General features: G+C 40.0%; 1 protein-coding gene across 1 annotated transcript in view; it reads right to left on the bottom strand.

The window, feature by feature from the left end:
- Positions 1-1,124: 1,124 nt before the first annotated feature.
- The window catches only part of adipor2 (adiponectin receptor 2), a 28,073-nt gene continuing 7,257 nt past the window's right edge, over positions 1,125-21,940 (bottom strand). The window contains exons 2-8 of the mRNA XM_085250939.1: positions 15,487-15,837; positions 4,582-4,764; positions 3,695-3,866; positions 2,777-2,963; positions 2,508-2,695; positions 1,854-2,047; positions 1,125-1,769 (exon numbers count right to left, since the gene is read on the bottom strand). Of these exons, the coding sequence (XP_085107065.1) occupies positions 1,641-1,769; positions 1,854-2,047; positions 2,508-2,695; positions 2,777-2,963; positions 3,695-3,866; positions 4,582-4,764; positions 15,487-15,573 (1,140 nt within the window). The 5' untranslated portion in view covers positions 15,574-15,837 and the 3' untranslated portion in view covers positions 1,125-1,640. The remainder of the gene's footprint in view (positions 1,770-1,853; positions 2,048-2,507; positions 2,696-2,776; positions 2,964-3,694; positions 3,867-4,581; positions 4,765-15,486; positions 15,838-21,940) is intronic.

Below are 21,940 nucleotides of genomic sequence, written 5' to 3'. Positions count from 1 at the left end.
AAAAAAATGGAGATGAAAACAAAAAATTCTTCTTGCGATGCAAAGACGATCGATCAACTTTCATTTTACTTGCACACCTAAAAAGTTTACACATCCCCAGAAACACAAGCTCAGAAGTGTTTTATTGTGCAAGTTGTAAGATTTTGGTATAAACTTGAAAGTTCATCTCGTGTTAATTAATCATGAGCCCTTTAAGTCGGAACGTTTGGAGGGAGGAACGTTTTGGCCCTCGCCAAACGAAACGAAACAACGAAGCAAACGAAAGAAAAGAAACACGTAAAATTAAAGCTTGAAATGCAATAACAGCAGTGAACAAATGAAAATGCAATCCAAAAAAAAGAAAAGAAAGAAAGAAAATTGTTTTAATTTTAGTTTTAAATATTTGTGGTCTGTGGACATGAATCTCATCAAGAATCATGTAGGAGGAGCAGAAACTAATGATTCCAGTTTATCTAATTCTGGGGCCGTGTTTACAAAAATATTGTGAAAAGTATCATTTATGCGTTTCAATAAATCATTTAAGGAAATATTAGAAAAAATAAACATATAGTGGTGGAGCAAAAATAAGCTTTAGGTTGAATTCAATCAGAGAAAGAAGATGCTACATATTTAGATAACTCATAAATATATAATCATAGTTTTTGATGTTAAGACGAAATCTGTGTTGCTCGCCGTTTGTAAGGTTTTCACGCCTGTAAGTGACTCCCGTGTCGCCACTGGAGACGGCGTACTATGTTTTGATAGGATTTGGATGTTGTGCCAATAAATTTTCTCTAAAACCTCCCCTTACACAAAAAAAAGTTACTTGAAGCGCCTCCCACCGAACACTGGAACAAGTGTAGAATTGACACCTCTCCCCCTCGGCTCTAATTGGTTTACCATCTATCATATTTATTCTTGCAATCATTTTTTGTCATTTTTTAAATATATATTTCTTACAAATCTATAACCCAAAGTTTAGAAATCTTATTTACATGGAAAAGTTGTTATTTTTGTTTGGTTTTTGTTGTTTTTTAAATTTTAAAAGTGACTATTAACCCTTTTGTCCGCATTTGCAAAGCTTCACAATGAGAGAAAGAATCAATTTTGCACTCAATTCTTCCCCCCCCCCCCCCCCCCCCCCCCCCCATACTTTCATTTGTTTGCATCCTCTAAAGAGGCAACTTGGAAAACAGCATTCAGCAAAAAAGAAAAAAAAGTAGTAAAAAAAAAAAACCAAAACAAAAAAAAAAATGTTTGGTTTTTTTTCCTTTTTAAAGCATGAATCACGCTTCTGCTGGAAACCAAACCATTAATCCAAGAAGAGAACGTAGGGAGGTTTGAATGTCTGGTATCCTCCCGGACAAAAGGATTACTTCCTGGAAAGAGTCTCAGAAACTGCTTTTATAAAACACGCTGTCACAGAAGTGGTTTTATAGTCAAAGCAAACGGAGCCAGAGGAAATGGGGACAGACAGGCAGACAGAGTTGGATTTAATCGCGTCCTATGAGAAGGACAAGCCACTTCGGTCTTCAGTTTGGGGGTGAAGTGAGTGTGTATGTGTCTGTTCGTGTATATCTGTGGATGTAAGAACCAGTGCCTGACACAGTTTTCACTGTGTCAGTAAATGATGAAAGGGTCAGTGTATGTTTGTATGTGTGTTAGAGATTGCCATCCTCAGTGCAGCCTCCTCCTGCCGTGAAGCGAAACTCCTGCAGGTTGGAGACGCCGTGGAAGTGAACGAAAGCCCCGGCGACCACCAAGATGTGGAACAACTGATGGGAGTGAAACTGCGGAGGGAACAGCAGGACATAAGAATCACGGTGAAGAGTTTCTAATCCAAGCATGTTTCCTTACCGGCGACAGACACTCACCCAGATGTCACACTTGCCGGGGAAGAACCTCTCGGGGATTCGGGCGGCGTACAGACAGGCTCCGGTGATGTAGAGCGTGGCCATGAGGAACAGCCAGCCCATCTGGCCAATGGTGGTCGCCTTGATCAGACCCTCACTGATGACAAAGTGCAGGGTGGGAACCACGCCACTCAGACCAAGGCCCACAAACACGCCTGAACAAAGAATGGACACAAAGTGAATACACGAGTGAGCAGATATAGCAAGGGCCGCTTTAAGAACATCGACTGTCAACCAACTTAAACCTGTAATAACAGATTTTTTGACTCATGGATTATTAGATTAGACAACCAAGCAAGTAACACCAATCTTAATTTTTTTACTGAAAAGATTTTAACCGGTGTTGAGTTTGATCTCTATGGGTAATCCAGCTTCCTTAGCTACAACAGCTGCCATAGACTCCAGCTGCCCCTTATTTTAAATTAAAATGCTTTTATATATTTTTAAATATTTTTACACCAAATCAATCAGGGTTACATTGAGGCAAAACTTAGTTCCACACCTTAGCAGCGAAATATGCAGTTTATGGACCAAATATGGTGTCCTCTATTGTAAATAACAGGCCTGAAGCCACATGACCACAAACCCAACCCATCCTCACTTATCCCAATCTACCTGCTCTGACTCCTCTGTACTGCGGAGTGGCAAAGAAGTCGCACTGTGATACGGTGATGGCAGCCAGTCCTAGTACACAGACCACTATCAGGTAGATGAAGCAGGGCTGAGGGGAGCAGTAGAAGGAATAATACAACCAGGGGACGAAGGAGCCCATGATCAGGAAGGCGATCCCACTGTAGTCCAACCTGGAGACACAACAACATCGTGAGCTTACTGCTGAAGAAAAGACGTCCCCAATACAGCATGAAGACCGAGACATTTCTTACTTGGAGAAGACTCTGGACACGCCCTCAGAGTGGCAGTAGACTGTGTGGAAGAGCCAGGAGAATGAAAGGCAGAGGATGGCTCCCAGGAAAAACATCCCGATCACCACCTTCTCTTGGACCGGAGCCACAAAAGACATGTTGGGTCTGAACATGTACATCAGGCCCAGACAGAGGAAAAACAAACAGCCTGCAGAGAGATGAGATGACAGGGTAAGATGGATATCAGTGATATTAAAATGAAAAAGTATCAGGACTCACAATTTCTCCACTACAATGACGCCGAGGTGCACACTCTCACACGCCACAAGGTGGCAGCAGAGAGAAGAACAAAACTTGTTTATAGAGGTGTAGAAGGAAGGATAAATAAAGAGTTTTAAAAACCTGGGATCAACTACAACTCTTCCACTCAAGCAGAAAAATAACACACTGGATTTCCTGGACCCATCTACTGACGGCAGTCGCTTGGCTTTCGACACACACGTTTTTATGCAACGTAACAAGTTAGCAGGTTTGCACAAGGTTCTCTGTTACCTAAGGAAGTCTGGATAAATATGCAGATTAGCTGAAGAATAAAATAAGGAGTGGAGTAATACATTTCAGAAATACACACAGGAAAAAACAATCCCACTCCTGTTATTTCCAGCCGTTAACCCTAATCCTGTTCTCGTGGTGTGTGTGCATGTGTGCGTGTGTGCGTGTGTGCATGTGTGCTCCAGTACATCTGCCATCTCATCATGCCTCAACATTTTTGCAGAGACAATTTAAGATTAGGATAAAAAGGTTAAAATGAAGAATACAGAAAGTTAAAGATGCACAAAAGTATTGAGTTTTAGAAAACTCTCTCAGTGTGTGCGTGTGTGTGTGTGTGTGTGTGTGTGTGTGTGTGTGTGTGTGTGTGTGTGTGTGTGTGTGTCTTACCTAGCAGGTGTGTCCAGATGTTTCCCGTCTCTGTGTGGATTCTAAAGATGCTCTTGAAGCAGGCGCGAAACGAAGGCATGGGAGGCCTGTGGCCGTGAAGCAGGAAGTCGTTGTCCTTCAGCCAATCGGGGAGTACATCGTGAGGAATGACGCGCCACCGACCCTCCCACATCTGATTGGTTAATAAGGGAAAAAGAGGAAACATCTACATCATGATCTGGTATGAATGGAAAACTGCTGCAGTTTACTGGACTGGAGTGCAGATCAGGAGTGTCAAATGACAACTATTATGTAAATAAATATACTGACGCCACCAATTTACATACAGCTATTTTTAGCTACAGGACACTCGTCCAGGCTGTGCTGTTTCAAAAGCACACACTCTAATTCTTATAGTCGCGTGATTATTTTTATTTCGACACAGTGACGCGTCTTTACATCACAGTGTCATAACTGTTTGCATCTGTATGTATCAAGAACCACATCTGAAGAGCTTCCTGCGGCGTAACAGTGCTGGCCTTTTTTAGCTTTATGCTCTTAAACTGCACTAAATTACTGAACTCTTTTTAACTCTCCGTCTTTTGAAACACATTCTGTATAAGCGATAAAAAAATTAAAAAAAAAACTAAGCAAACACAGAACTCTACCGTAGCTGTTTTTATGGGTTTATTGCTGTCGTTTACTATGTGGCTTTATTGAGTGTTGTTATAAAACCTCCTCAGTAAAGCAAACATACCCCAAGGGAGGAGTACCTAATTTAGTGGGCGGTGGAATTAAAAGGTGGAGTGCTCCCCAACAATCTTTTCAGATAAGTTAAGACGAAGGTCTGAAGTGTGTTTGTGAGTGTGGGGGGGTTGGGTTGTTTTTTTTTGTTTTGTTTTTTGCACCTTGTGTACAAACTCCTCCATCCTCTCCATGGCGTGGTGTGCTTGCAGGAGTGGAGTCATTCCCATGAAGCCTTCATCACCGTTCCTCTCATCCTCCTCCTCCTCCTCCTCCGTTTCCTCCTCTTTTCTTCCTCTGTCATCCTCTTCGCTTACCCTTTTCTTGTCGTCGCACTCTGGGACGCTCTGCAAAGAAACACACACACACACACACACGCACACACACACACACACACTTAGTCGAAGAGGACCAGCTGTTTTCTGACACCTTTACCATGAACCTGCTCTGGCTGCATGCTACCCAGTTCAAACATGTGGGAGCTATCATCGATCTAAGCTTGTGCAATCCTCCTCTCACATGCAAATTACATTCAACATGAGTGACAAGACTCATCATAGATCCTTTCTTAAACCTACTGCTGACCAGTGACTGGAAGAGCACACACTGTACAATGTGATCATACACTGAGGATAGGGCTGGGCGATATGACCCAAAATTCATATCTCGATATTTTTTAGCTGGATGGAGATATAAGATATATATCTCGATATATATTTTTTAAGCCATAAAGTAAGAACAAAAAGAGAGTTCTTAGTCAAAGCTGTGTCCCAGATGTCACACAGGCACTTTTATTGACATACAGCGCAGATGTACATGAAAAATTACTCAAAATTAAATTATGAGCATTCATTAAATAATAATGCTCCATAAATAAAAGAAAACAAGGTTGTTTTTGTGCTAAACAAAGAGCTCACAATTGTGCAGTCAAAATGTAAACTAAAAGACGCTGAGCGTAATAACAAAGACAGACAGATTTCACAGCTGCTCTGTTCCCAACTTGTACTGTGTGACTGACAGCCTGGAGTTTGAAATCCGCTTCATAACCACGTCTCTTACAGGTGCCATTTATGGTCCTTATACACACACAGTACGGTAATATTACGTTGATGGACAGTACGTATCACTCCGCGAAGCTCTTCGGTAGCCGTAATGCGCCGACAATCTATTAAGCGGTGCAGCTCCGTAGCTTACCAAAGTCGTACTCAAACATTTTTGACAGATTGCTGAGCGCCGTGTACCACATAAAATCGGTTCGCGGCCATCAAGCACAACCAGAATTCATACATAAGGCGCACTGTCAACTTTTGAGAGAATGAAAGGATTTTAGGGTTAGCGCGGTTAGCTCGTTAGCATGTTTAGCTCGTTAGCACGTTGACGCCGTCCAGCCCCACGCATGGGGAGATGCGCAGTAACTCGTTAACGGAGATTTGCCGTGTCCGTCTTGTCGCTGCCTGCACGTGAAGCGATGGGGTAGGAGGGGGAGTTGTCTTCAGTGAAGGCGAGGCGGAGTAACGTTGCGTAGAGACAAAAGTGGACGAAAGAGAGGCAAACTTGCGGCTCCACAACTATAATTATAACGTAACATAGACTATATCGATATAAAGGATATTGTCACATCTTATATCTCGTATAAAAAAATATCGATATGTTTTAAAAACTCGATATATCGCCCAGCTCTAACTGAGGATATTTAAGACCACTTTCATCTGAAGCTAACTGTAGCAAATTAGAGTGTTTGTTTTTTTGTTTTTTTACCAGTGAACAGCTTTTTAATTAAATATTTTAAGTTTCTTATTTTCTAAAAGTTGTAACTTGTTCAAATCTTATATACATGAGTGGCTTCATGTGCAACACTTCAGTCAATGCCAAACTCATAACTGTGTTTAAATGTGCTATGTTTAAAAAAAAAAAAAAAAACAACTATTTTTTTTATATAGCACCTTTTGTGCAAGTATTGCAGTTCAAGGTATATAATTATTAATATATAATAAAATATTGTAGTGGTAAGTAAAAATCCAGATGAATAAACCAGCAATAAAAGCTAATATTAGTTCAAACAAAGTAAATAAAAACAGGGTTTCGACACTTCCAGCTGCTGTCAGACTCAAACAGCTGAAAGCCTCCTTGCAGATTTGTGCCCGTGCAGCTGAGGCGCCGCGCTGATTCATATGCTGTCAGCACGCGAGACAAGTCTACTGAAGCAAGACGATGAAGTGTTTAAAAATAAGCCAAAATGTAAAATAAACTGACCTCCCTTTAATCTACTTCACTATTCAAACCAGGAAACATAACAACTTATTTACATTCATAAATTTACAACTCGAGAATTTAGCTCCATCGTTTTTCTTTTCGTTCTACCTTTAACGCTGTTACTGACAACTCCTCAGACAGTCCGTGCAAAGCTTTTAAACTGTCCCATATCCCAGCATGTGGTGCACAAAAACTATAAGAGAATACGCGCATGTAAAAATACACATTTTATCATCCCTATCTGACTGCATACACAAACAAATCAGATTAACAAAACTGTAAAAGGAAGAAAATTAAAGCTATTGTGTAAAGAAAACAAAGCCATTTTATTATTAAATCGCTGCAGTCCCTGTTTGTCTGAGCTATCATTTATAAATAGAGGCTTAAACAGACAGTGTGAATTCAATCCAACACAATAGCTGTCACTGCTGGGTAGTCTGTGGCAGAATTAATATGGCTAGCGCTTTGTGATAAATACACAGTCATTCATCATTACTGACACGCAAACAAACAGTCGCACACAGTTAAGCGCTCGCCGACACACCGATGATGTGTGCGGTTTCAGGTGGGAAAGCTGATAAGTATTAAGGCCACACATGCATCAAAACACATACACTGATGATTATTGTTATTTTTTTATTCCTCTTAACCCTCCGGCTATCCTGGGCCCTTTTTGTGCCACTTTCATGTTTTAAATGCATGCCATTTCCACTGTGTTCAGTGGAATATAACCAAATTTGCCAAAGGATAGTTTTTTTCTGTCAATTTTAATATTTCAGTGTGAATTTCTTAACAAGCCACAGATTTATTTATGTTTAATAGGAGATGATTAGAAATGGCATCCCTCTTGTTCTTTTTAATACTCCAGAGGAGCAGGAAAAGGCCAAGTGAGGAAATTAGGGGAAAAGTGGCAAGACAGAGAGGGACACGAGAACAAGTGGGTTGCAGAAAGAGGGAGAATGAGAGTCCTGTTTTATATATAATGCATGACTAACCCCGTTTTTCAAGACCCACCAGCAAAATACACTGCAACAGCAAGGTCTCTGCTCGTGCACGTGTGCCTACTGACCATGACATGCCGTTTAGGAACTGAAAGTGAACGTCTCCGAAGTTTATTTTTCCTTGAATCTGTGTGCACACAGTGTTTAACCACACATGAGAACAAATCAGAGGCCGCAAAAATGCAAGGAAGGGACAAAAGCTTCCATCACACTTGAGGGCAATATTTTCATGAATCTGCTGTTTCACCTAACGTTGATTCTCGGTGTACTTATGTGCAAAGGACCTAGTGCACTATGTCAGCAGAGGGTATCTGGGTGACTGCCAAACAATCACGTGTGCCCTCCGGTCTTTGCATCTCTCATGGATAACCTCTCATGTGTGTCCATGCATGCAAGTAATACAGGTGTGGCCTTAACTTCAGGTGCTGCCAGTCTGGTTGTGGATTGTGAGATTCTTGAGTAACTCTGTGTGTGCACACGTGTCTGTGCACAGCAGGAACAACAGCATGTCCTCTAAGGTCAGGATTATGCTCGGTTGCAGATGCACAGACGGACGAGTAGCTGTTCTTGCGATATTATATCCTCGTCGGCTTTTGAGACACGTGTGGTGCTCTTCGCTGATGTAGAAAGTGTATGACACATAAGCAGCACAGCATCTACTGCAGTTATCAATACAACTACTGTCATCTCACGACCAGACTAAAATCCCCGATTAGTTTTGGATGCAAAGCGCACAGTTTATTTATAATTTATCCTAGCAACAAGCTACTCGCCTAACCTGTCTTGCTGTAATTTGAATCCATGGGAATATCAGAATAAAATTATGCTAACATCATGTGAAAACAAGACTGAATCTTGTGACTGAGTTTTATCAACAAAACTTCACCAAACAATCTATATGTACGACAACGCTGAAGCCCTGAAGTAACGCCCGCACATAACACCGTGGGACATAATCTGTTAGTGTGTTTGTCAGAAAAATAGTGATTTAGTACAATTGACCTCATTTTTAACACTTTTTTTTTTTTTTAAATAAACCAAAATTAGCCTCTTGAAAAATAATCAGAAATGAAAACTGCAAGTTGCAGACCAAGTATGTTAAGACAATAGCAGGTAAAAAGTTCTATGATGTGCATGAGTGGAATAGTATTCAAGTATATGGCCACCAGCTAAAAATAATAGGACATGCACTGTGACAAGTCACAGTCACATACTTGCTTTATAAAACATGCCTTGTTCTCCTAGTCACACCCATTAATACAAGCACTTTTTCTATGCTCTAGTGCTTTCTATCCAACATCCACACATTCACACTTCGATGGATGCATTAGAGAGCAACTTGGGTTACTATCTTGCCCAAGGATATTCTGCATACAGACTGGAGCAGCCAGAGATCAAACCACGAACCTTCCGATTAGTAGACAACCTGCTCTCCTGCTCTGAGCTACAGTATGCTAGCTTAGTAAACTTTTTTCCCCCTACACAAAAGGTTTGATTACAAATAATAAATGACTGAAAAGGCCGTTTCTGTTACCTGGTGTGAAGCTGACATTTTGGAGGCTGTTTTCACACAACCGTAGAGATGTTGTTATTAAAATCTGCAAAAACAGCTGTTAAATCCTGCCAGAGTGCTTTCCTGCTCTGATCGTGAGAAGCGGGTTTAATATGGGTATTCTGTAGCTGGTAGTTAGCAGCTTTCGTCTTTCTCTGCCACGTAAAAGCTGATGAAAGAGGCTGATTGCAAAGAGGAAGCTATGGGTGTCTGCGCATATTCTCAGGAAGAAAAATACAGAGAAACTGAAAATGACCGACTGCCAGTGATGCAGGCACAGAAACTTTTTTTTGCTTTTCTTGTGAAACATCACTTCATTTGAAATCAGCCACAGTGCTGAGGTTTAGCAGCAGGCGACGCAAATAGCCGAGCTGCCAGCTGCTCAGCTGAAGCTGCTGTAATCAGACCTAAAAACTGAGAGGACAGGAGGAGGTCTGTCACAGCGAAGCAGGACAATTTTCCTGGAACTCTGGGCTACCCCTCACACACTTGTGCTTACATTCAGAGATAAACACGCCTGTGAAAAAGCCTGAACATGTGACTCAGCTGCATGGTTGTCAACAAGGTATTATGGCAGAGGTTACAGAGTCAGATTTCGCTCTGTATAGGAGAGAGTGCATGTCTACTGATATGATCCCATCTATCCAAAAACCATTCATTCTTATCTCGGTGAGGTCACCATGCACCAGCTCATCGTGTGTGAGTAACAACGCAGTCCGGAGGTCAGCGAGGCCCAGATCGTTGCTCGTCTGGCACAGTCACGTGTATTTTGTGTAAACGTGTCACAGTTGGTGTCATGTATAAGCTGAACACTTCTCCTCTCCATTTTTTGGGGGGTGGAAAACAAATTCCCAAAGGACAGTTGGGAGCCTCTTCCCAAACACTGAATTAAAAAGAATTGATAGCATGTTCAACTTGCAGCCCAAAGCTGAAACGGACTTATTCATATGGCTCATTCTTCCTGCCCAACAGTCCAAAACTCAAAGATTAGCCGGAAACAGCAAACACAGTGTTCACATTTGCAAAGCTAAGCCTGGTACATGTGTTTACTGAAAATAGAAATACCACAAATATACATTTTTTTAAATTTTTTTTTTATCTCATATTGTAGCAAAATGCATCTGTGTCTGACACACAAGGTAAATAACCTTATCAGTGCAGTGCAGGCACGCTGACTTTCACCAGCTTTGTTAAGTGATGGGATGTTTTAATGCCTTAAGTCAGTGGTTCCCAAACTTTTTTTGCTAGGCCCCCCTTTGTTTTATAAGAAAAATGTTCGCGCCCCACCCCCCTTCTGATGCGTGCATGCAAACACATCCTCCAGCCACACACACCCATATTTTGCTCCATTGCGGTTTCTTTCACACCTCAAACATTTAGTAAACAATTAAGCAAATACAAGTAATCTGCAATAAATTACAGGTAGTAATAAAATACTCTACTAACTCTTTTACGCTACGTCCACACCTACACGGGCATTTTTGAAAACGCAGCTGTTTCGTCCACACGTAAACGGCGTTTTGAATCACCGAAAACTGAGATTTTTTAAAACTCCTTTTTTCCGTTTACGCGTGGACGAGGAATACAGAGTTGGTCACGCAACGTCAAAGGTATGTGCCTTTTTTCACGTCATGCTGTGCGCCACGTTATTGTTTACATGAGATGAATTGCAGAATGGCAGATAGTCAGATTAACAGTATTTTGTCTCTACCTTCAGTTTTTAAATGCTTGCAGATACACATGCAGTTACTGTCCCTCCATTTAGAAAGGCAGAGGCGTCACGGTGTGATTATTTTACTGTAGTTGTTTTTTTCCTGTGTAATAATATTCAACATTGCTATCAATACATTTTTCAAAAAATGCCTCTCTGTGCAAAATGGGTTTGACAACATAAACAGCTGTGGGATACTGTTTGTCGTGACTTGGAGAGCCCAGCGCTGCTCCCGACACAGGGAAAATCAATTATGCAGGCGAGACCTACCTTGGCACTTGTGCAGGTGAAACCAAAGGGAAGATATGCTTCACCATATTTTCTAGTCTTTGGCTTAGAATGAAGTTGGTTTGGCGAGCCCCACACTTTGGGAAGTTCTGCCTTAAGCCATTTTAATTATTCTTTTTTTAACGTGGCAGTAGTTTAAGAGTGAAATAAAAAGGTTATATATTCTGTTGTGATTTCAATTTATCAGTCTGTTATAATATGGCATGATTAAAGTGGGAGTGGTTGTTCATTTTGGATGTGTTACATTTTTTAAAGACTAAACAAAGAGATGAAGGGATTGCACAGTTATTTATTGCAAGAACGTTTGTGAAAATGAATCAAAATGTGCTGTATCTGGGATCTCTTAAGATACTGAATAAAACCTAAAAAAAGAAAGAAAGAAAAATGAATGTCAGAGCATGACAGCAGAAAAACTCGCAACACTTTTCCTCTGAGCATGAGCTAAAAAGTTGGTCTTGGATGATATATAGACACAAGAAGAGGAAATCCCTCAAGGTATCGGTCTGCTCAAGATTAAATGAGGCACTTTTTCTCAAAAGTCCCAAAACAGCAATATTGCCCAATGCCCCACACACACACACACACACACACACACACACACACACACACACAAAAAGAAACATATATCCAGCTCCCCTCAGGCTCATTAACTACCCTATATGTATACCTGGCTAATGACTTTCTCCTGACTAATGATGGCGCACATGCACTTACACACACCTACATACACATACTGTTTGTAATGAATGATTAGCTTCTCTAGCTTGGTCAGGGGTGAGCAAAAGAGGTTCAACATCCTCCAGTGAACTTTAAACTACATGGTCCAACTCTGAGGACCAATGACACAAGAGTTGGAACTTGAACTGGTGTTGGAGGGAAGTGCTCACACTTATACACGCTAACCCTTGCACAGCACAACAGACATGTGACTCACACATGTACAGCTGCTCTCTTGGGGCAGTAAGGGTAAACACACACACACACACACACACACACACACACACACCTCCAGTGGTCACAAGACAAACTGTTTGTGCAAATGAACGCAAGTAGGCATGAATTTGCAAGTCCAGCAACAAAGTCCTAGATTTTTATCAAGCTGTTCACAGTTAAAGACCTTGAAGCAAGTTTTTTTCCTTCCTTGCTTCACTGGATAAAGAATGTAAGCTCTGAAAGCCTTACCAAGCTGGGAGATTTTTAAAAGCAGGGGATTTTATTTGCCTTCTTGCTGATATTTTCACAAACAATGCTGGTGGGTTACTTCAAAATAGAAAACCCTCACTGGCCACTTTGTTCAAATACTCAATCAGCCAATCAAATGGCAGCAACTTAAGGCATTTAGGGAAACATTTAGGGAAACTTCGAAATTACATTGTTGGCATTTCAGAAACTGCTGATCAACTGGGATTTATTATCTCTAAGCTTTACAGAAATGGTCTAAAATAGATAAAAACATCCAGTGAACTGAAGTTTCTGTGACAAAATGCCTTATTGATGTCAGAGGTCAGAGAAAAATGGCTACAACCAAAGTATGCAGAAGAAAAGATTCACATCATGGATGTGCAGCCACTGTGATGCTTTCGTGTCAACATGGACCAAAATCTCTGAGCAATGTTTCCAGCATCTGGTTGAATCTGTGTAACAAAGAGTTAAAGTGGATCTGAAGGAAAAAGGAGGCCCAACCTGGCACCGGCAAGGTATAACCAATATACTAACTGGTGACTGTAAGTGCTAATTTGTTCCCCACAATGTTTGAGGGTTTAATGAATAATGACTAAGAAGGATGCTAGAATTACTTAATGACTGTGATTGTGGATGACAGGTACAAGAAAAGGAAGTAAAAAGTGATGTTACATTAACCTGAGATGGATAAAAGTTTAATAAAAAATAAATTTAAAAAAACACCCTGACGAAGTGAGGATGTTTGAAGACGTCATTCGTCTGTTGGCATTTTCCTTTTACGTTGTTGTGTGTACGTGACTGAAAACAAATTCCTTAGCTGTGTCTCATTCAGCGCTGTGTGTACTACATGTGTTATGAGAGTTTGTCATTATTTGTTATCTTAGGATAAACAGCTTTTTTTTTAAAAAAACAAACAAAAAAAACAAAACAGAGGACATAATGTTGACTGAGTTTATTGGGTTCTGCGGATATTTTTGTTCCTATGTGGGATATTTTCTTATTCCTACTCAAATTATTTTCCATTATCTCCATTATGAAAAACTTTAAACTGGACTGGACTCATGTAACAGATATTACCACCTTAAATTCTTCAACATCTTAATTACTTTCAGTAAATTAAATGACCTGTAAAAAGACCCATAATTTGACTTTAATGATGTTGTGTTTTTAGCCCTTACAGGCATCTTTCATGACAATCTCTAACTTTTATGCTATTTCTAAAACAGTTATGAGCACCAAATTCCCTATAACACATAGTTCATGCAAAGATAGCAGGCTGATGACTTTGGGATGTGAAACTATTGTTTCAAAATTCGTCTCTGCAACAGAGGGGTGTGACCAGGAAAGCACTCAAATGCCAGAATCCCACAGGGACAAGTTCAAAACTATCAGAAAAACAGACACGTGTACATTTTTCTGAACAGGAGATCATCTCCCTACCATAAAATCAAATGTAAATCAAACATATGAAATATATAGGTCACACTGACAAAGAAAAAAAAAAAGTTCCAGTTTCACGGAAAACAGGAAGTGTAATACCACCCCCAAAACCAAACCGCACAAGCACAAACAACACATCTGAGAGAAGCTAACACCTGAGCAAAACACTTAAAAATTCAAATGTGGCCTGTGGGGTGTTAACACAGCGTGTCCCTGCTGACTGGGGCAGGGAGCCCCGATGCTGTCTCAGGTGTCTGTGTTCTGTTACAGCGGGTAAAAAGGCCAAACACAAGCAGACACACAAATACTATTGTGTTTCAGCTCAGTGTCCCACTGCTGATCGTCTTTCACAGCGAACAATAGAACAGCAGCTCCGACTGTATACACACACACGTTCAGTCTGAAAAAGGACAAATGGTGCCTCTGAGGGTGAGTGTCTGGCACATTTGTGTGATAGGTTACCTTCATATGGTGCTAAACACACTGATTTTTGGTAACATTTGCTTTCCTTCCACGAAGACAACTCTATATAGTACTAACAGGCTTATTTCAGGAGCTGTGAGTTTTGGCCTTATTCACTATCCACATTGCTTGAGATTTTAGAGAGGAACCAAAAGTGAGCATCAGGCAGTCCCTGAGGCAACCTCATCAAAATGCACTGCTAATTACTACACCCCAGAATGACTCATCATTGAGTCTGAGAAGCCTAGAAGGTGGTGAGGGTGTCAATAATAAGTTGAGGTTGGAAAAGCTGAGGAGGAGGTTCGTGATGAAAACGTGCAAAATTTAATTCTCCAGCAACTCTTTCTAAGCTGCTCAGGTATAGCAGCAGACTGCATTTGAAGTTTTATACGCACAGCTTTGTCAAACTGCTAATGGCATAGATTGTGCTTTTTGTACTGGATATGCTTTATGTAAAATACTTCACAACTTTTCTGTCTCCAGGAAACTTCCCACTGAGAAGAGTGTTAATGTGTTACTTCAACTCATGTTTTATGTACTGTGCTTTATTTGTTTTATTTTTAATGGTTTAATGTTAAATGATTAAAGGATAATTCCCTAACAAAAGCTCACTCGCAGAACTAACAACAAAGTAGGTCCAAAATGTTCCTAAACAGTTATTGGCATTTCTAACTTTATAATGCTCATTAATAAAGAAAAGCCTCGCAGCCTTTTTATGTTAAATTAAATATGCCGTTCAATAAACTCCAAAGGACACAAACTGAGGCCAGACTATGACCAAGTGATTAACCCTCAGTGCCAATTACTGTTTTTAATCGATGTGTGTGGTGTGTGTGCTTCAAATCTACTTTGTATTTATGTACACAAGAGCCCCCAGCGAGTTTGCACTTTGCTAATAAACTGATATAAAATATAAAAGAAAATTGACATTCATTTCTTTAATTAAACTTAAAAAAAAATCCTCCAGCTCATGTTTTTTTATTTTATTATTAGGTCTACAGACTGGTCAGCATCAGTTACACTATATTATACTTTCCTGTTAACAACACCTGTTTATTTATGAACTTGAGGGTGTGTGTTTTGGTGGGATACTTTTACAGTGTAACCAGCTGACCCACATCACGCCTCACTGCTCTGAACCAACCACAGCAAATTGTGTGTGTGTGCGTGTGATACTTACCCCACTGTGCGAGGGGCACTCTGCGGTGCTGAGGTGACTAGTTGAAGAACCTGAGGTGGGCAAGTCTGCTTTCTCCCGTGGACTCATGGGACCTGTAGGCGTAGACTCTGTGGTGTGTTGTGCTATGAGATTTGAAGTTCTATGTCGCAACACAAATGTTGGGCCCTCGGCCCCACTCTTCTCTCCTCCGTCCAGCTTGAAGTGCTGGACTGGCCTCCAACGAAGACTGAGGTGAACTCAGCGGGCAGCGGACAGACTCGCAGATGTTGATGAAATCTGGTTGGTGAGATGGGTGACCAACCAGGAATCCACTGAGAAGGCGGGCAGGACTGCCACTTGACTTGAAGGAGACTACATTTTTTGAGGAAGACAAAGAAACAAACAGGAAAAACCAAAGTTATTTGTTTATTCTCAAATTTAAATACATAGTCATAACATGTGATCAAAACAAATCTACTTCACAACTGTTAAAATGTCCAGGATCTTTCAAAAGAAACAATTTTTTTCTAAGTGGGGTTTCATTTATTCAAACATAAAATACATTTTGGTGTATTAGAAGGCCAGAAATAACAGCAAAATATATGAACTTGTGCTACAAAGAGTACCACAGATTCTTTGGCAAACTAAATCTGGACCAATGATTATGTGACAAACTCCAAAGGACCATTTTAAGCAGAAAAAACCCTGAAACCACAAGTTTATAACATTAACCTAATACAATCATTCACAATAACAGTCTCCAAGTAACTGAAAAACAGAATGCAATAAGAAACAAAATATATATTATAAAATAAATACATGATCCTGCACACACCCGTAACAGCCAGTGCATTAGTGAGGCTTCGTGTTTGGTTTTTGGCTTGGCCGCCCAGACTAAAAATAAATTTAGTGGCAGCATGGCCTGAAAAGGTCACACGTTTGTGTTCTCCTGACACACAAAGTGTCCTGCAGAAATATCACCACAGCCAAACAGCTACCATTGATTACTGCATTCTCTGTCACTTCAAAAAAAGTTGCTCATGGCATCGAGGCCTTAAACTACTGCACCTACAAACACTCAAAGCCAGCTAGGCGCTGCCAAATTGCTGTCATGTTGAGTTGCTTAGTGACAAGAAGTGTCAAGGACAGAGACAAGTGTTTCACACACACAGGAAAAAGACACGGAGGTTCAGAACTTACAATCAATTTCCTTTATCGTTCACAAAATACGTCACTATTTCTCAGAACAGTTCTTCGTTGGATTTTACAGGCAAATATATCACGTTGTTTAAGTTAGATAAACAGTGTGGGCAGCATGGTTGAACAATTCAATCGCAATGCAAAGAGACATTCATAATGTAGCTAATGAACAAAATTCATAAGGTAGCCTCACAATATCAACAGCAGTACAGCATGCTCATATTTGTATGTTTATACTGTCTGCAGCATGTTTTTAAACATTCACTGAACCTTTAATGCTCTGTACATAATGAGAAATACACCTACACACACATATCGGCATACTGTTTATTCACTGTGCCTCTCCAGCACACACACATTTGCTCCCGAGAGGCCAAGTTGATGTGAGTACGCCCTCGAGCATTGGACCACTTCATTTAAACCATCTCTCTGTGCTACCAAACAAGCATTAGGGGATTCTGTACACTCAAGGGTAAAAGAGGAACACAAAGCATGTGCGTACAAACACGAACCACTTAACGTACCATTTGTATTAGGGTGATGCAAGTATGTATGTAAAGCAATTGTTACATACTCCCATAAGTGTGGCGGCGAAGGGTAAAAAGAAAGTAAACAAGAAAGGAAAAAACTATCCAAAGCTAAGAACAAAGAAAATCCTTAGAGCCGCAGGAAAAATGCTGAGCGTCAAACCCTGTGACATTGACCAGCACGCTCTATTATACGCAGAGAAGATGATGGCGACTATTTTAGCTGAACTGAGATGACTGGCCAGTGGGCAAGTTCCCAAATCGAAGCACTTCTACATCTAAAGACTGTCCAATCAATCTCTCCCCCTTTCCTTTCAGCTTCTCCCCAATCGACCATTTACGAAAATTACACTCTTTCCCACTCTAGTTGCGCTGTTATTTTCCGTCATGATGAAAAGTTAGATTTCATGGAGGGTCCCTATTAACTAGAAAAAAAGGGGAATAAAGTATTCTTGAAGGGTATTTTGGCAGCTATAATAGTGGATTCCCAGGACAATAGTCTTGTGGTCTGATTGCTACACAGGCGCAAACAGCTCTCCAGATGATTCAAGTCGCAGACAAGTTTTGTTCTGTGTGGTTGTGACAAAAACAACAATATTATGAGAATAACCACAAAGTTATACATGTAAATAACACCAAAAAATAGATGTGAAAAAGCATTACAGTGTAACAAAATAGAAAATAGGAAGGAAAGGTCTTTAGCCTTATGCTGATCAAATACAATAATTATGAGGAAGTTTTGGTGCGTTTGTTTTTTGAGACTGGGATGTTTACATGATTGTAAGTCAAATATATTGTGATTTATGCTCAGAAAGTCTTTAATCTTTCCCCTGGTTAGTCAAATAACTTAAACAACTAGTAAATTACCCCTGACAAACACCACACATGCTATTAAAACAACTCGAAGTAAACATTATAAAACATGTGTCACGATATATGTCAGGTCAGAAACAAGCTGACTGGCTATATTGCACAAACTAATGTGAATTAAAATCACCGAGAATGATAAATATGAACTTGACCTTGACCACAGTTTGGGTGAAGTCCCACATTCCCATTAGGTGATCATTGTGTCCAAGTTCCACTGAAATCTGACAAATACTCTGGGAGGAGTAGAGATTCTTATGACCTGTGGACAGACAGACGATGGACGTCTGGCCACGGCATGAGCTCATCGGTCCTTCAGCCAGATGAGCTAATAGAAACAAAACTGAGATGTGCAAACCCACTCCAGAAACTAACTGAAACTGAACTGGAAAAAATAAAAAAATAAAAAAATCATAAAATGAAATAAAAACCAATAAGAAAAATAAGAGGAAGGAGGAAGAAGAAGAAGAAGAAGAAGAAGAAGAAACAACAGAAAGCTTCAACTCTGTAAAGCAAAACAATAAATTTGCAGGTTTGAGAACAGACTCACTAAAAAGCTTTACAAAGTTGAGTCTTTTCACTTGTCTGTGTCCAGCTGCCTGGGAAGTCAAAGTCAAAACACAATGATTGGCACTACTTAAAGGGAAAGACACAAGCGCCACAGTTCTGACCCCATACTGAGATAAAATGGCACGCTATCAGGGAACATGAGATAAAAAGAGAGAAAAAAAATTATCATTTTTAGACACCAAACCAAATGGGGCTTCCCAGGGTCTGAGCCAAAGCCCAAAGAGGTTTCATTTCTGAGAGACCAGCTGACACACAATGTCTGTCGACAGGATGTGAAATGACTCACCATCAAGATGCTTCATGCTGGGTAAATCTATGATCACAATTTTCTTGGCTCATAAAAGGCTTGTGAATGTCATGTACACGCTTATTGTTCCCTATTAACGTCCTGCTGTGACGTCCAATAATTTTCCACACTCATCACCTATGAAACAAACCAATAACACAGACAACTTTACCATCTGCTCTGTTCTTCTGCTAATTATAGCCACTCACTAAATGCCATTTACCTGACCCTGAGTGGTACTCGGGGAGAGACAGAGGGCTGGACAAAAAGGAGCCAGGTGGATGACCCGCTGGAACTAACTGGAATTAACTGACGCTCCCACTCAAAATCTCTCCTGGAGAGCCCCTGAGTAATGCTTCCCTTTACTGAAAATAAACTCCTCTAGTGCTTTTCAACTATGTCCTAAAAAGAATTGAAAAAAAATACAACAGCGCAAGCAATCCAGAATGCATGCTGTCAGCAATATTTTAAAATAGAAAGCAATCCATATTTTGAAATATTGGGTGCACCTCCTTTCATGTGCATGAGCTTAACCTTTATTGAAATTTTCTGGGGGACTGTTTAGTTTTCATTTTAGGAAGTTGCACAGTATTTTGCACCATATATGGAAAGAAAAACAAACAAACAAAAAAACCCCACCTCACTAAACCTTAATATCAGTTTAAAAAAAAAAAATCACTAAAAATGTATTGATATCACAACAACCTTGAGGTCACATTATTACACATTACTTTAATGATGGACACTATTGAGCTTTTAACATTGATGCTATTGATCCGACTCAAAGGTCAATATCCACAGTACAATGAGTGCATGTATCCACTTCATGCAGGCTGTGATAGCATGTTATGAGCACGCATGTTTAAAGATTACATTACTGATGTCACTCAGCTCCGGTCTTCAGTTTGAAAGAATGAAAACAAGTTTAAAAGTGCTTACCAGCCTTGAAAATGAAAGAAAACAAGTTGCGGTGAAAGGACGAGGTGCACATATTTTTGTTAAAACCACTACATCGAAGATGGGGGGGGAAAAAAAAAAAAAAAAAAAACCTCCACAGCTCTGACTTACTGCTTAAGAGTGTTTATTTTTAGTATATCATCACCAAGCACATCTTATCTGCACCGCCTCCCGCTGCATGTTCTGTCTGATGTACTAAATCCAAAGGCACCAATTTAAAATCACTTTACAAAACAGCAGACAGAAGGCTGGTTGGTTTGCTTTTATCCAGAAGTAAAGTGTTCAGATTGTCACACAGAGTTCACTGTGCCCTCCAAATCAGTATCTCTTGCTTCACATTGTGCAGTTTTCCAAGTCATTGCATTCGCTCACTAAACCCTCAAAATCAAAGGCACATGGACGACAAACACATATTTACTCTTCTCCATCTTATAGATAATATTTTAGAACAATAGCTGGATATTTTTGGCAATAAATATAAAGACTGATAAGACGTGTGTGTCAGGGGTATGAAGCCACAAGCAGTAGTCCGTCAGGAGTATAGAAGAGGCTTCAAAAACCCAAGAAATCAATCCAGGACACTAACAGCAAACTCGGATAAAAGTGGGGAAAGAAAGCCACCGAGGAAAGAAAGACAATAAGAACAACTGAAGGCTGAGCGGAAACATCAATGCGGATTGATTTGCTCTCGATTTCTTTATTCCTCCTGAAGGAAAACTAGGAGTGGTGAACATCTGGCAGCTGCAGAAAGTGGAAGTATAGCGGGGGGAAAAAGCCAAAAAGCAGAATTACCCATTTCTGCTTCTTAAAACGTGCACTGACAACGATTTTAGGTCGACAGGACGATCGCTCATGATGGCTGTGACCATTTTTGCTCTAAATCACAGCTGCCACAATTATCATATGTAAAAATAAAGCTGGAAAATATTATAAAAATAATATCTCATCATGATAAATAGATACAAAACAGATCAAATGGCTCATGCTTAAAATTTCTGTTTTTTACTCCTATTTGGAGCTGTGCTGTTAAATTTCATTTAAACACATGAATCCAAATAGTTCTACTGAGGTTATATTAACCATGTCTTATATTTCCATCACGGAAAGATAGTTTCACAATAATGACCGTTATCATTTTATTGCCAAGCAATATGTACAAATGACCTGTAATAGAGGACATAGGTGTGGTGGGTGCCTTAATGTCTCTCCAGATAGCCGAGGGGAAAAAAATGTGAGGACCTTCATTATAGGTGAAAGCAGTGGACAGAAGCAGGTGAAAACCTCACTTCTGCAAAATAAAGCAGACAGAGAGAATAGAGAGATGCAAGAAATAAATGTGAGTGAAGGGCAGAAAGTATGACTCATTAAACTCATCCTTTGCAGCATCATCTGCTTGGCAGACAGGCAACTATGCCTGTGGACTGCATCAGTGTGTGGGTGTTTGTGTAATGACACACAGTTGTAGGTCATAGACTAGTGCAAATTAAACAGAGTTTGCTTTACTTTGATTTAGTGAAAAGCAAATGTAGGACAAAGGTCAGCATAGTACAAGTAGTGTTGCTCTTCCTGCTGCAGAAATAAAACAAAAAACAAAACTGTGTTCAAACATAGAGACGGATAACCGTTTCAAATTCCAGAGAGAGACCAGGAAAAGGTGTCTTTTTTCCTGCTCCCCCTTTGGTGCAAAAATGTTCTCTTGTATTGACTGATTATGAGTTTATATATTATTATTGGTTCTGTTATTATTAAAATAATTTACAGATTCAACATTTGTGTGTCTGCGGTACTTTTGTGTTACTGGTACTTAGTAGTGCTTTACCTTGCAAATTTTGGGGGAGATAATACATATTCACTTAAGATGCTGTAAAAAAAAATAAATAAATAAAAATAAAAATAAATGTAACCAACTAAAATCTAAAAATCATGATAAACCAATATCTAACCACTGCCTGGATTGGGTGTCAGTGGGTAACATACTGTAGGACGGAGGATAATAGCAGCAAAAGGTAAGCAGTCTAAAGGTTTTTCTACCAGTTGACATGACTGAAGAGCTCTAATGCATGACGCA

The sequence above is a fragment of the Mchenga conophoros genome, linkage group LG17 (assembly GCF_057382185.1).
Source record: "Mchenga conophoros isolate Kocher_MC1m ecotype Shallow Benthic linkage group LG17, M_conophoros_male_GT1.1, whole genome shotgun sequence".
Taxonomy (NCBI): domain Eukaryota; kingdom Metazoa; phylum Chordata; class Actinopteri; order Cichliformes; family Cichlidae; genus Mchenga; species Mchenga conophoros.
Note: the sequence above shows the minus strand (reverse complement) of the source record. Positions and strands in the feature narration are given on the sequence as shown.